A 15419-nucleotide genomic window follows, 5' to 3' on the forward strand; every position below is an offset into this window, starting at 1 on the left:
TTTTTTTTTCCCCCCCCCTTTCGAACCTCCCCCCCCCCCCCCCCCCCCGAGTAATTGCATCCTTTGTGACTGCGGAATGCATGTAGATTGCTGAACAGATTTTGGCAGTTTTGTTGTTTGTTAAATAGGTATTAAAAATCTCAAAAGGAGTGTAGTACCAGGTTAAACCAAGTTATGCCTTATTCTGTAAATTTGCTTACTGTTCTGTTGATACACAAGAGGAGAACCTTAATGAATGCAAATTAAAAGACAGGTATGATGTTACAATCAATTTTTATGTCTATAGGCTTCAGAGTATGCAAAAAATGTTCAAGTTTATATTAAGTACATTTGTGATGCACAGTTAAGAGCTTTGAGGGGGGTCTTTTCAGTGTCCATGTGATTCCTTTAAGTCAGAAATGCAGTTTTGTGTGTGCCTGTTAAGCTCTTGCCTCTGAATTTTACTGTTGCTTTTGTAACTTGGGATGAAGAGGAAATCAGGCAGCACAGGTCAGGTGCAGGCTTTATGCTTAACTGGAGACTGACTGAGTACTACTTCTTTCCTCTGTAGCTGTCTCTCCTGTTCTTGGAATATGTGAAATACATATCTTAGGGTGCTAACTGGGCCCCATTGTATCTCATTTCAGTTTTTTCTTTGTAAACAAAATTTTGTGCGTGCATGTATGTATGCATGTCTCTGTGCTTTGTAAGAACTGTCAGAAATCTTAAGCCACATGTAAGAAGTGCTGCTCAGACAGATGTTTTAATTTACTTACTGATGGGATTAACTATATCTACAGAGTTTTTACCTTTGGACAGCGTGTTATGACTGTACACAATACTAGGGAAACGTAAAACACAAGAAGTTTTTATTTACAGGGAAGGCTGTCAGTGTATAACATTTTATCTGGGACTCAAAACTGTAGCATTTGCCTTAGCACAGCCAAGACCCTGTTCTTTCCCTGTCTACAGACCCTTGAGTCTACTGTTGCCTTGTTTTCCCTCCATCTCTGTACAGATCTGCTTTCTTTAGCTGTCTCCAGATCTCCAGACTGCTGGCCCTGGCTTTATGGCCTTTGTTACTTGTCTGTATTCTTTCCTCTAGTTACTGTTTCATAGGATTCCCCTCCTAATAGCTTTCATATCTGATCCAGCCCAGCTGTGTAGAAGTCGAGAACAGACAGGTTTCTGTTCCTTTTACAGTAGGGAACGTAGAATTTCCAAGACGACTATTCAAGTGCAAACATGCATTCGCACTAGTGAAGTATACCAGAACATCTTAATATGCTGAACTTTGAACAAGGGTAATCTGTTCCTTTACAGGTTTGTATATTGTGTTAGCATAGCATGGTGCTAATCTGTTAGCTAATCCATAGAATCTATCGCAGGAAGAGGGAATAAATGAGAGAAGAATAGACTACTTCATATTTATCTTCAGTCACAAAAGTGCACATACTTACCTGAAGATAGTTATGTCTAATGACTTCAAAATAACAAAATAATTTTGCATTTGTAGGTTTACTTGATTCAAAGAGATCAAGGGTAGAAAAACTAAAAAATGTTGAAAACATAAGTGCTAGTGAAGTTGTTAGATGTCAACACTCTTATATTTTCTTTTAAAATTTTAAATCTAATTGTTTTGGATTTTGGTATACAGTATATTAAGGGTTAAAGAAAGTGAGCTTTATAGGAGGGAGCAAGTTTTAACTTAATTGCGGAATAGTAATAACCATCTCATATGTATTTTCTGTCCTTGTGGCATCAGGCATGTTGGCAGCTAGGACCTGGGCTCAGGAAAATATACTGCAGTGCTCTTAAGTTGATGTACTGAATTAAATACATTTCCTGTTCAACAAAGTCCCAACTGTGTATTTCAGTGTGATTAGTTGAAATGTCTGTCTTATGGCATATAGAATACGCTGTAGAAAGACAAACAAACAGAAATGGCCCTTTCTATTAGAAGGGGGGAAACAAATAAAACTCCAAAATCTGAGAATTTGAAATAGATTTCAAATTTGTTGGGTTTTCCCCTTTGGTAGTCTATGGTGCGCAAAAAGACCAAACACTTCTAATACTCGTGCACTGATAAACCATGTTTGATCCACCAATTAACATGAAAAAATTGCCTCTTTACCTTGTAAATATGCCTTGTTCTCTCACAAACAGATCTGTAAAATTAAAGTTCATGTAAAAATGGTAACTGTTGTAAAGCAATGCAAGCATGGTGCTTTATAAGATTTGTTGCTTTTCTGTCCTTCTAGATGGAAGAAGATAAGGGTTCAGTCAGCTCAGCATGTGACTTTGCTGAAAGCAGGCACAGAGGGGAGGACAATAGGCAACTGCTAGATCCATCTAGCCTACCCGACAGTTCTTACGTTCACTAGGTAGTACTCCCACTCTACCCTAATGTGTGTGTGTATTTTTATTTTTTTTATATATATATATCATATAGACAGTCATGGAGCCATCTCCAAAATACCCGTATTTTTGGTATCTACAAGAAAATTTGCATCATAGTATGTGGGTTTGATTTTTTTCCTTATCAAGCTGAATCATTCTTTAATTCTGCACTTCAATTGCTTTTATTTAATACGTGAAATGGGCCATTATCATATAAAGTATTATGTTTATTGTGATCCAGGATCTTATCTTAGGAAAAATACTTTATTTGCAGCCCAAATATAAATAATATCAGATATTTCTCTAGACTTACTAATTTTTTTTAAAGCATTGTCTCTGCTGCCTTTTGTTGCCTGAGGGTTTGTTTCAGGTCTTCAGAGACCATTATGCTCTACTGCCTTACCATGCCAGGTTTTACTTTGATATAAAATGATGATCATAACTATCCACCACAGAGAGAAAAGTGAGAAAAGGGACTCTTTAGCATAATACAAGTATCTTCCTTCTAGGTAGTGGATATAAATATAAAAATCCATGGTCACCAGGCAGTGATACACAATATATATACACATAAAATTGAATTTATTTTTATGTTGTCCTTACTGCTCTCCCAGTATTACTTTACACTTAACTGTGAGTTTGATAAAACATAAATGTTGCTTCTAGGCTTATGTAAGGCCACGTTTGCTGTTTTTTAAAACAGGGTAATACTTTTTCATAAATCGTGGTTCAAGCATGATCCTAGCTTTTTGTGAGTATCTAACTTGAGAAGAACAAAGGAGATTCTAGTGAAGAAGAGACACCAGCCCTGCAAAACCCACAGCTGAGGGTTCACTCCTTGGAAGCTACTCTGGGTTACTCCTGGTTCCTCTTTCTGCCAGTCTTTGAGTAATGTCTAGGACTGCTTGCTCTCAGGTCAGCACATTCTAGGGAAAAAAATGGTCCATCTGATCCTACATACAACCACTGTAATATGACCTTGTACAGTAGTTTTAAAGGTTTTATTTGGTCTGCTTCAAGATAATGGATGGACTAAATATTCTTTTTGAAATCCTAAATGTAGGAGTGCTGAGAGTTTGTTTTGTATTGCTGTGAAAACAACCGTGAAGATCATTGCATGTGCAGCAGGGAGCTTGCTTTCTGACCTCCTAATAGGAATTCCTTCTGCTCTGTGTAATTTCTTGTCTGATATGCTGTGAGCACAGTATGAAGTGGCTGTGAAGGTCATATTTTCTAGTACTGCAGTGCTGCAAATTGTGCTGTTCCTGATTATGGTATCTTCTGTGACTGTATAGTTGTAACCAGATGTGGTGGTCATCAAATAAAGGCAATCAGGGACTCAAGCTCTGTTGAGGTGTGTTTTGGTTTTGGTTTAACCAAAACCCTTTCTAGACCTGTTAGTTGCAATGCTTCTGCTCCTGTCTCTCAGGTATTTACAGAAGTTCATTGTCATAGTAAATGTTCATTTTCTGTCCAGAAGACCTCCCAAATGAGCGCAAGTTAGTCAGAATTGGGTGTTCTGCCTGCACTCATTCATGGCCTCCGAGATGCAGCAACTGAATCAAGGGTTTCAGTTTATAATGCTTTCTGTAAGTTTATACAGTTGTTAACTGACAATCCTGTAAGCATCACATTAAGCAGTGTGACAGGAAGATCTGGAGGGACCATGGGGAATGTGGAATAGACCTGAGGAAGGGGCAGGCATAGGAAAAGATGCGTGGAAACACTAGTTTTGCCTGTGTGCTCCCTCGTCCTACCAGTTGGGATTCCCAAATGCCTCTTGTTTCTGTTAGCTGCCTCTTCTTTGTAGTATAGGAATTGTTCTGTTACGAAGCTGTAATCTGTCCAGTTGCCTGTTTTGGGGGATTAGGAAGGAACATGTCTACTCATAGTAAACCATTCCCATAGGAAACTGAGGTTCTTTGCTTTCCTTGCAGTGTTGGGCAAGTGTGGGTGGCATGAAAGAAATTGGGGTTGGAAACCAGTCTTTAGACGACAGTCAGTGACCTTTGGTCACACGGTTAAAATTTGGGGAAAGCTCTTAAGTGAGCTCTGTCCTATCATAGACTAAGATGCCTCCTCCCAGATTTCTTCATTCACTGGTGTCTGAGAGTGAGGTGAGGATAATGGATGCTTAAATTTAGCCTGTGTGTTTGGCATTTGTTTGACAGGATGCTCTCGTGCAGAGCCTCAAATTAAATTAAAAAATATCTCCACACTCCACGTTTTTATTTTCTTTTGGAGAGGATACTCAAGTCAGTTTTGGATATTCTCTCTCCAGCAGTACGAGATTTCAGTTAGATCTTAGTTATGCTGAGGTTCACTAGTGTGCAAAAAATAATGTAGAGGAGCACACTGATAGATGGCACTTCACTTTAAACCCATACATCTCTGTATTGCTGCTTTCTTTTGGTTTGGGTCTTTTTCTCACCTACAAAGAATGAACAATAGAAAGTTTATTATGCTAATGTTGAATTATTCTTTGTGCTAGCATGAACTTGATTGATCCTTTCTAACTTCAGCTTTGTTTTCATTTAGATAAAAGATATTCACAAAATCAGGAATGTGTTTTTGTTCCTTACCAAGCCAAGGGTATCTATGGTAGTGATACAATGCAAATTATTGTAGGAAGTTGCATTCTACACTTCTTGAGGAAAAATTACTGCTTACAATCAGGTTGATGCATTGTATTCTGCAGCCTTGGTCTGAAGCTTTCTCTTGATAGATTTCCTTAAAATAAGGCAGACCTGCAGCTTTTATAAATTGTTGTACCTCCACTGAGGTTAATCAAAGCATCACAGCTTAAACTGCATGACACCCTGCTCCAGAGATTTATTATAGTTGTAACATAGAGAATTGCTAACCAGTTTATTTCCAACATTAAGCAGAGATGGTGCTAAACAATTTCCATACGCTCACCAAGGCTGCATTCAAGCCTTCGGAAGGTCAAATTTTAGTGTGTATAGACGTTAGGAAGGGAAATGGTAATGTTATTCATCGTTGTAGTTCTATAAAATTGAAAAATATTCAACACTCTAACTTTAAGAAAACCTGCTTTTCCTAAGTGTTTTCTGATAACATCTTCAGTATTAGAATCTCTGAGTACTGATTATTTTATTTTATTTATTTTTTTTATTTCCTCCTTCCAGCTTACTGAGGCAGGTTCAGGTATCAACTGCTTGGACTCCATGTGCTGCTTCTCAGATGGGGAAACAGCATGCACATCTGTTAGAAGAATGCTGGAACGACTAATGGGCAGATGTAGTCCAACCCGGGTCAACAGGTGTGGCATTTCTCTCAATAGCCTTTGCTGCAGACGATTCTCCTATAAACTGGAACCTGATGAGCCTGCAGCAATAGATGTCTAGAAAACCAGCTGCAGGTTTTGCTTATTTAAGTAGGAGAAGCAACTCTTTATTGTACTTTTTTTCATCCTAACAGATTAGTTTCTTGTTTCTTTTTGAGTACTTTCTTTTGGGATGGGGAGGGGAAAAGAGTTTTCAAAAGACTTCTGTTAAAACGTTTAGTTTGGCTTACTACAAGTTCTTGTGTTGTATCTATCATAATTTCTCTTGATTTGTACATTCTTCTCTTTAGAAAATCAAGCCTTGCTGCTGTTTTTGTTCTCCTTTATATGATTTTTTTTTTAATTTTTTTTTTCCTTCACAAATCAGGAGTTGTTTGTAAAGTCAAAAGACTTTTCCCTTTGGTTCTTGATGTACAACCTCCAAATATTTACCTTGGAGCTTGCATTACTCCTGAAGATATACAAAAGGCTCACACTCCCCCCCTTAAATATAACTTCATTGTTAGAAGGAGAGTCTTTAAATCTTTCAGCCATTGATTGATACGAAGATGAAATATTTTTGTAGTATAACTTTTATAATGTATTTCTAAAATCAGAGTAATTGACAGAACAGAGCCTTCAGGTTCTAAGAATTTTAAATGTTTTTTCAGTTCTAGAAGGTATATTGTCAAGACCATGTGTGCCATTCCAAAGTGTGTGCTAAATAAATCTTTTTCCTTCACAAACCACATGTGAAACAAACCTCGATGGGATAAAAGCACGTTAGAGTAATCGAATACGTCTACAGAGCAGTACTGCTCTTGCAGTCATCATGACTGTGAGAAAAGCTCTTACTAAATCTGCTAATGTGCCATCTCCTCATTTCCAAATAAAGAGGGATAGCTAACAAACATGGAAATATTTGGGGGTAGAAGTAAAAACAGTCTTTTGTACATCGTAATTTCTCAGTCCCTGAATGATATCACGATCTTTCATTGGTCAAAAGGCAAACCTGAAAAAGTTGCACTCCACCCATTTTCAAGGACACTCATTTTGTATTTGAACATCTTTGTCTCTTTTGGTTAAAGGTTGTGATATCATTCATTCAGTATAAAATATTGTGTGGGTAATTTTCACTGGCAAGCTTTGTCAGTTCAGATTCTGCCTTTAGGTATTGACTTGGTACGTATTACATCTGTTTTGAACTCTTGTGTTGAACACAGTGTCTATGGTTTCAGTCAGTTTCTCTCTTCTGCCTTGCTTACGAAATTTATTCAACATTTCTACAAATCTAGGGTATGATTATGCAAAATGTTTCATTCCATATGAAAAATGAACTGTTACGATTAAGTACGTTTTTAATTCAAACTCTTGCTGTATAGAAAGCGGGCATGATGTATAAAATAAAAAATTTAATAGAATTTTTAATCTACAAGGTGAGCATTTGATTGGTCTAAAAATCAACATTTTGGTAGCAGTTGCTCTAAGTTTTTGGGTTGGTTTTTTCTTCCACTTCTCTGTAAAACTGTGCGTTCTAAATGAGGAACTTCTCATGTTACTTTTTTTTCATTTATTATTATATAATTAGAGCAGACTTTTACTTAACATTTGCCTTAGTAACGTGTAGTCTTATAAGGTAGGTATTCTGTGTTTTATTTTCTGCAGTGCATTTACATTTTTACAATTTCCTCTTTTTCCCACTCAATTTTTATTTCTTAAAGAACTTACAAATATGTCTTGAAGATAACTCATATTTGACAGAATATTGAACGCTTTTTGAAGACTGATTTTTCTCAGGTTTCTTGTCTGCTTACCTCATGTAATTTTCAGATGAAGTTCCATCTAGCTGAATAATTTTAGAGTTGTTAGAACACAGAAGTTAGTGTTATGCTTAATGAACATGCAGAACTGTTGGTGCTACACTAAGGGCCTGAAGTTTTGTAGTTTTTGCTTCTGCCTCTGGTTGAAATTACTCTGAACCATCTTCTAGTTTCACTTAAATTTATGTACAGTAGAACTAGAAAAGACTTTTTTTTTTTTTTTAAATTTCAGTCTTATTTGCTTTCTTCAATGACTTCAGTGCCTTCCACTCAGCATTGAAACTTAAAACCTAGTCTAAAAGTCAAGGTACTGAGACTACCTTTTTTTCCCCTGCACTTTCCTAGTAATATGTGAAAGTCTTTTTTTATTTTTTTAATGTACTAATAGCTTAAATCACATGAGGCAGTTGTAAGTTGTGAAGTGCTGAAGGTACAGTTAAGAAATCTATTTGGTGATTTAAAAAATGCTTGTAAAGTTGTTCAGCCTTTGTTCACGAGCTTGAGCTGCTTTGATTTTATTTTGATTTTTTTTTTTTTTTTTTACCTGAAGCTGGTATCTTCAGAAGATTGCATGGTCCCAAACAGGATGGTCTTTTGAGTGTCTTGTCTTGTGCTTTATAAAACAGAGCTTCTTATTCAACCAGGAGGTAGCTGCAAATTATTTTTTGTTGAATGAAGTTATGCTGATGAATACGTTGTCTGTCTGTAGCTAGTTTGTGTTGTATTCTGTGTTCCTGATATTCTGTCAAATATGATATTCTGTCAAATACAATAACTGAACATGAAAGCAAACATGGTATCAAATTTTGATAGAAACTTTGATGAATCAAAGTTGTACAAATGCTTGGAGTAGTGGGCCACAAGAATATAGTCTCTCGTACTTAATTTACTGCTTGTAAAATGTATTTGAGAAATATTTTCTATAGCTTCATTCACCAGTTAGAATATAAAATGTGTGCTGTGTGGTATGATAAAACGCATTTTTGTCTGTCTGTTCCATTAAATTGTCTGTCAACTTGTCAGTCACAAAAATATTAAGAATGCTGGATCACATACATTTCTTGTACAGTAGGATTCATTACTGAATTGTTTGGATCTCCTATTAGTGGTACTTGTGTCAAGGCACCGCATGTAAAAGTTCTAAAGAAACAGCAGATTTCTGACAGAGGGATATTTGGAGTATAAGTTCATTATATTTTGATTTCCTGCCTTCCAATTTTCTATTTTCAGCTTTTCACATACAGTCCTATAACATCGTTCAATCAAGAACAGTATTTCTTCCTAAGTAGTAATTTGTCCTTAAGAGAAAGACATTACAAGATCCCATCTGAATCAAAAGGTGTGACGTGTTAGGTACTTTGCCTGATGCCTTAAATTTTAACTTAAATTTAACAGCAAGGAATGAAGTAGATTCATGGCTGTAGATGAGTTTTGCCTACCCACAACTTCAGACAGCATGGATGTTTAACATGAGAACACCACTATACTGGGTTACCACGGTTAGCTGTGCGTACCACAACGCTTTACTAGAATGACCTTAAGCTGTATCAGATCGTAGCATTCATAGTGCCTCAATTTACACATGCAGTGTTCAGATTTTCTTTGAGGTACAGTATTAAAACTTCAGTTGTAAAACTGGCATATAAACCTCTGGTCATTTTAGTTCATAGTGATGAAAGCATCTGTAGCTGTGAGTAAACTTTGTCAGAAAGGTAAACATAGAATTGTTAATTACATAGTTGGCATGATTGATTGCAGTCTATTTTCTAAGGTTTGAATTGATTGCAGGCACCTATGTGAAACTAATAGATAAGTCTTTCAAAGAGTTACATTTGCCTAATCTCGTTAACACTTACCTTTTGCTTTCATAGACTTTTCTCCTTACCTCTAGATTTTAAGTTCCCAGTCAGCCAAACTTTTCTTTTATTGTCACTTTAGATCATGGAGTTCATCGGATCCCTTCTATGCCAACGACAGAAGCATCTTGACTCTCTCCACAATGGACTCACCCACTTGTTAACAGGGACATTTGTAAATGCCTTGTGGAAGCCATGTGGTGCTCGCACACCTATAGTAGGTTCTGAAGCGAGTTCAGTGCTACATCCCTGCCCTAGGAAAGACTAGCATGACTTCTAAATACAAACCGTGGCTTGTCTTGTGACCTAGCATAAGTCATCTGGACAGTGATCGCTTCCAGTATTTTTTTCCTAATTATATCCACAAATAGCTAATTTTTTTTTTTTGAAAGAAATGCTTTTTCCTCTGACCGTTTAATCTTTTTTGTTACCATATGGGCAGATTGGAATCCTGCATTTGATACGTGAGATGTCACTGTAGTGCAGTGACAAAATCTTTCTCCTCCCAAATTTGAGTGATCCAATAGAACTGAATTTGCACAATGAAACTTTAAAAAGTTGCATTTTTCATGATGACCCTTCACTTTAAACACATTAATTTTGAGCTGTCTCTTACAGATGCTTTCTTAGCAGTTTGCGAATCAATTTTGTTATTTCCATGGACGGTTATTGTATTCTGTAAGCAATCAGTTTAGTAATTTTTGAGAGTTAAATACAATTCAAATATTTATGCTGGTGTATGAATGGCAAAATCTTAGTCGTTGCTTTGAACAACACTGTTAACTTTGACAAATCAGTGATTTGGAATAACAAGGGATATAGCAGTTCACAGTTCTCTTAAAGTATAATTCAGAAGCTAGTCATCTTTTATTATGCCCTGTGTGGTTTTTTTTGTTTCTTAACAATTCTTGATCCTGGCATGGAAAAATGTGTAAGAATTGGTGGTACAGAAGTCTCACTAGCATAAATTTTTTGAATTATTAATCCTTTTAAAGTTGGGGGATTTTTGCATGTTTTATTCTTTTTCATGTATTTATATTTGGTCATGTTGTACTTTGAAGATACAATTAATGCTTAATTATCTTCATATATCTGAAGGATCTGAGACATTGATGGCAATGTTTTGATTCCTAAGTATGCCAATAAAAACAAATTGCACAGATGGAGCTTTGAATGGTACATCTTGCAGGTCCATCTATTGTCCCAGTATAAATGTGTCTGCATGTTTGGGGCTGGGTAGCAACATTTGCCTGTTCATTCAGCTAGGGTGGCTAAACCTGGTGGTTGTCCTTAGATGTGGGAGGTAAAATGGAGGTGCTCCCACCAGGGACATCTGTAGACTATTGCCTTAGGTAGGGCAGTTTTTACGGCTGGGAGGCTGGTAAAAATGCTGCTGCTTCTGGACCCTTATTTGGATATCCAATTTTAAGTCAGTCTCTGACACTGAAGTCCCATCAATAATTGGAAGAATCTTCCTGTCAGACAGTAAAAGATGTAAAGCTGCATCCTAAAATTATCTCTGGGTGGAATAAACTGTAAATCAAACTCAGACTGTAAACAACACCTACAAGAACTTCTTTAATAAAGATGTGGTTAAGTGTAGGATTTGGACAAAACCAGTATGAGCTGCTTGCACCCTGGCTGCACAGGTTTCCACTGTTGGCTTAAGTGGTGTCTCCTAAGCACATTACATGGCAAATAGTTTTTATTTCATAATTCAGGCAGACACATCTTACCTTCCTGGTATGACATCTTAGTGGGGCCTGGGCTTCTGCCACGGGGGTGTATCCCTCTTGTTACGGTCATCCCAAATTCTCCTGAGTTCAGTGGGCTGCAGGAGAGGGAGTGTTCAAGAGGTCTGACTTTCCTTGTATCAAATGCTCCGGACGTTCCTTGCCTATAAACAGCTCTGCTGTTCATTAGTCTTGTTCATGACTTTAACTGGTATTATTTCAGTTCTCCTCTTGGAAGTTTATTTTTGCATTAATGACTGGAAGCTTCACTGTGAACTGAAGGCTGCAGATACTGCTGGATTCTCAACAGCTCATTGTTCAAGGCAACCTTTGTGTAGTAAAAAAATTGTCATTGCAACTTTGTTTTCAAACTCACAGTGACTTGAACATGCAGTACATGAGGGTTTTTGTCCCACTGGTATAGATGAAGACCAGTTCACAAATTGATTAAGAAGCTCTAAAAACTGAATTATGAAACAGAAGAAACAAAATCAAAATATAGCAAAATTTCCTTTTAAACAAGTGTTTAATTCATAGTTCATGTCTGTGTCATGCCTTCAAGTGTGGAAGTGCAGTGAAGCTTAAGCTTGAAAATCTCAGTTGTACTCTAGATCCCCACATCAAGTGTCCAGATGATTAAGAATTACTGAAAATTGAGTCTTGCATGCTCCATGTAATAGGTATTAACATGTGACCGATCTGACTGCATGTAGTTTGAAACCTGGTTCCTATGTGGAGATGCAATAAACTGATTGTCATCTCTTCAGTCCCCAAGAAAACTTCTATCCAGATATGCAGTAGTAACAAAATACACTTGGATTCCAGGTATTCCTGTAACTTTCTTATGTATCATATATATAATATTAAATCTGTTTTTAAAATAATGATTTTCTTCTTAGTAGTTTCTCATTCTGAGAGTCCATACTGCCATGGATACCTAGGAAATAGAGAAATTTTTTTCAATGCTCTAATCAGACATCTGCTGTTTAGCTTTATCTTTTATGTCTAAAGCACAGTGTTTCACTTCTCGGAAGTACTTGTTTGTCCATGTCAGCCATAGCATTCTAATCATCCAGTTAGTTTGTGTGACCATGTAACCTCATTAGTCTGTGTGGTTAGTGTATCATGTTTTGAAATATAAACTGTGGTTAATTTTTTGTACAGTAGAAGGCAGAGGCTTTGATATACAACCCCGCTCCAAGCATTTAGATTGGCTCAGCTGTGTACATACATGTATTTTGGCTTTTACCACACAAATATGTTAATTATATTTGCACAAAAGCAGCACAGTCCTATATTTGAAGAATAATTTACATTCATTATGTGTTTCTTTAAAACCTTCCATCTCCTCTTCTCCCTTCCCCCCTACTTTCCCTTTTCCCAGTGTTTGTAAGGTTACCGAAGAAACATGCATTTAAACAATTCAGGAAGAACTTAAGAATCCATCTGTCTGCCAAGGTATATTTTTCTATTTGCAGTAAATCTAAATCAGTAATTTCTCATTTAGTAAGAATGTAGAATGGGTTTGCATAAGACCAGATTTTTTGGTCTGACAAATATTCTGGATGGAAGAAGTGACTGTTTTTGTACTGAAGTCACAAATCTTTTAAAATTGCTTCTATTCAAGGAAGAAAGATTTTGTGTATTTCTTTGAGAGCTGAAATGTATGAAACCATTCACTGTGCATTGGGTACAGTGTAGAATTCTTCATGAAGAAGACTGAACAAAATACAGCTAATTCAGTGTAACGCTAGCATTCATCTCTCTGATTTAGAGTATGAATGGGTGAGGGAGAATTTGCCATAGGGAGGCAATGTTTTAGAATTACCTCTTAGCCTTGAAATCTGTAAGGCATGGCAAAAAAAGCCTATAGTAGATGTTTGTAATTAAAAGCAAGAGCTGTGTATAGTCCCTTTACTATGCAGTGTCCCTGAAGAAGCACCTTCTCCATAGCCACCTTCGGAATGGGATTGAGTTCTCAGCAGGTTTTAGTTCTTGTTCTGTGAAAAATAGGGGGTTTGTTACTTAGAAAAACATAGTTTTAGTTGCCAAACTTAAGCTTTTTAAAGGGTGCAGTGGAAAAGATTAAGTGGGAAGATGCTCTGAATTGTTTCATAAACTAAAATGTAAATATTCTGCTTAAAATAATCTGTATATTTTTTAAGGTTGGGGGGGGGACACACAAAAAGATGCAAAGGAAGGAATGCTGAAAACTTTGGCTTTACAATTTCAGAATGATTTCTTGGTTTTTAGTGCAAAAGATGATTTGAGAAAAGATTATGCAATTTAGAATGCATCTTAGGCAACTATAATTTCTAACTGGAAACCTTTGGTAATACTTTCAAACACATGTTTTTTATGACAGTATAACTTCTATATTGGAAAAAAATTTTCATTTTCTAGTGTTAGAAATGTCTCAAAGCTGTAGTCTACATTATTTTTAATAGTTTTATCTGATACTTCTGTACTGCTAAATATTAGTGATTTTGGTGAAATTCAGTGTTCAAAAGTGCTCAATCATAATGAACCTTTTCTGAACCATTTATTTTGAGATTCTTGTTTTCTTGGTGTAGAATACCTAGTAACTCTCGCACCATCGCCACTGCCTTGTTACACAAACATCATTGTTTTAAAGGAGTTAGTTATTCCTAGAGCTGGGCGAACCAACTGTTCATTATGGACTAATTTTAGCCTTATTTCTGTTCCTAAATTGTTTCCCAGTTAGACTTTCTTCTTTGCAGATCTGGGTTTTTTCTGCGAATGTTTTTATTGTTGGTTGTTTTGTATGTATGTTCTTTGCTTCTGTCGTTTGCTTCCAGTGGCATGATTTGTCTGGTTTCTGCTCTCTATTGGAATGACTCAGTTTATAACAGGAGGAGGAAAGATTGGATGCTCATGGCTGTATCAACTCTTGCTGTCAATCGTCTTAGCAGCACATTCGCATCGGTATTTGCAAGGCTTCTGCTTTCCATAGATTTTTTTCCTTCAACTAAATACTGCTCGTAGAGGCATCAGAAATAACTCGGTAGAGAGACCTTGTGTGTTGCCCAAGCTTCTGTGGCTTTCGTTAAAAGGAATGTTCTCATCACTTTGAAGTATTCGCCTTGCTCTAGCTGTTGCCATGCTATGATGTTGTATTACAATAAGTACATACAATTGTCATCGCTGTAGGTACGATTTTTTGTTGTTTCCAGTTTGTATAAATGCATAGACGTGAATAAAACCTGAGGGGCTATGGGCTAAAGCCCTCTATGTAAGTAAGTAACATGAAGTGGAAAGAAGTGAAATATACTGCTGTTTGTGACACAGAGTGTGACTTGACTTGTCTGAAAGAAACCCTGAAGTGCACCTAAATGGCCTGTGGTGTATATTAATTTTTCTTTGGCAGTTTTAAAGGAAATTATTTCATACACCAGCAGGTTCTTAACCTTTTTACATTTTGGAAATGGGATAAAAGATAATCCATGGGGCATATAGTTTAGAAAGGGGAAAATGGTTAAAAACAAAACTCACTTTCAGATGTAAGAAAGATATCATTACTGCAGCAAAGAATATATTTTTACAATTCCTAGTTATGTTCCCATGAGGTATTTCAGGTCCTATGCACACAAAAATAACAAATCATCTAGATTCTGCTTTTTTCACTGATGTGTGATCAAGTGCTGCTTCTTTTTTGAAGAAAAAAGCTTGAATGATATAGTCTCTGCAAGATGTACCTTTTTAAAAATGTTGATCCTTAATTTTAGGCAAATAAGGGGCATTGACAACTGGAAACTGTAGCAATAATTAGTACAAAGAATTTTGGACCTCTGACACTGTGGCTGCCTCGTTATTTTTGATTCTCTGACAGCGAGTCTGTGTGCTTGCTCATTGTACAGCTTGGTCAGTAGAAGTTGTTTTAAAAATGGTTTATGAAAATTATATTTATTAAATAAAAATTTAACTTATAGCTGAGTCATTGTTTTAATTATTTAAGTGTTAGAGGAAGATATGCCAGAGTAAAGCAAGGCTTGCTGTTCCCAGTGCCCCGGATCATTCAGTAGCAAGGTTGAAGATCTGTTCCTATTCCTAGTAGGCACACCCATACAGTGTCTATATCCACATGTGCATGGCCACCTCCACAGATCATAGATGCTCAAAAGCACTGACCTAAGTGTGGAGAGCACCTAAGGCCTCACCTTGCTGCCTTCTCTGGCTGGAGAGAAGTCCATCAGTAAGGGAAAGAAAAAAACAACACAAACAACACATATATACACACACACATATAAGGGGGGGGTCTCCAGCAGCTGAGCTCAGTCAGGCAGTGGGCCCAGTAGCTCCAGCTCACCATGGAGCCTACCACGAG

The 15419-nt window shown here is 36.8% G+C and overlaps 1 protein-coding gene across 4 annotated transcripts in view; it reads left to right on the forward strand.

Annotated features, from left to right (window-relative positions):
• The window catches only part of ATP11B (ATPase, class VI, type 11B), a 55985-nt gene extending 41621 nt beyond the window's left edge, over positions 1-14364 (forward strand). For 3 of the 4 annotated variants that reach the window (XM_010572943.1, XM_010572942.1, XM_010572945.1), the window contains one exon: positions 5529-6411. In XM_010572943.1, the coding sequence (XP_010571245.1) occupies positions 5529-5747 (219 nt within the window). In that variant the 3' untranslated portion in view covers positions 5748-6411. Of the gene's footprint in view, positions 1-5528; positions 6412-9423 lie in introns of those variants that run through there. The other variant, XM_010572944.1, reaches the window with a different exon arrangement.
• The last annotated feature ends 1055 nt before the right edge of the window (positions 14365-15419 follow it).

The sequence above is a fragment of the Haliaeetus leucocephalus genome, unplaced genomic scaffold, assembly GCF_000737465.1.
Source record: "Haliaeetus leucocephalus isolate CR32 unplaced genomic scaffold, Haliaeetus_leucocephalus-4.0 Scaffold362, whole genome shotgun sequence".
NCBI lineage: Eukaryota > Metazoa > Chordata > Aves > Accipitriformes > Accipitridae > Haliaeetus > Haliaeetus leucocephalus.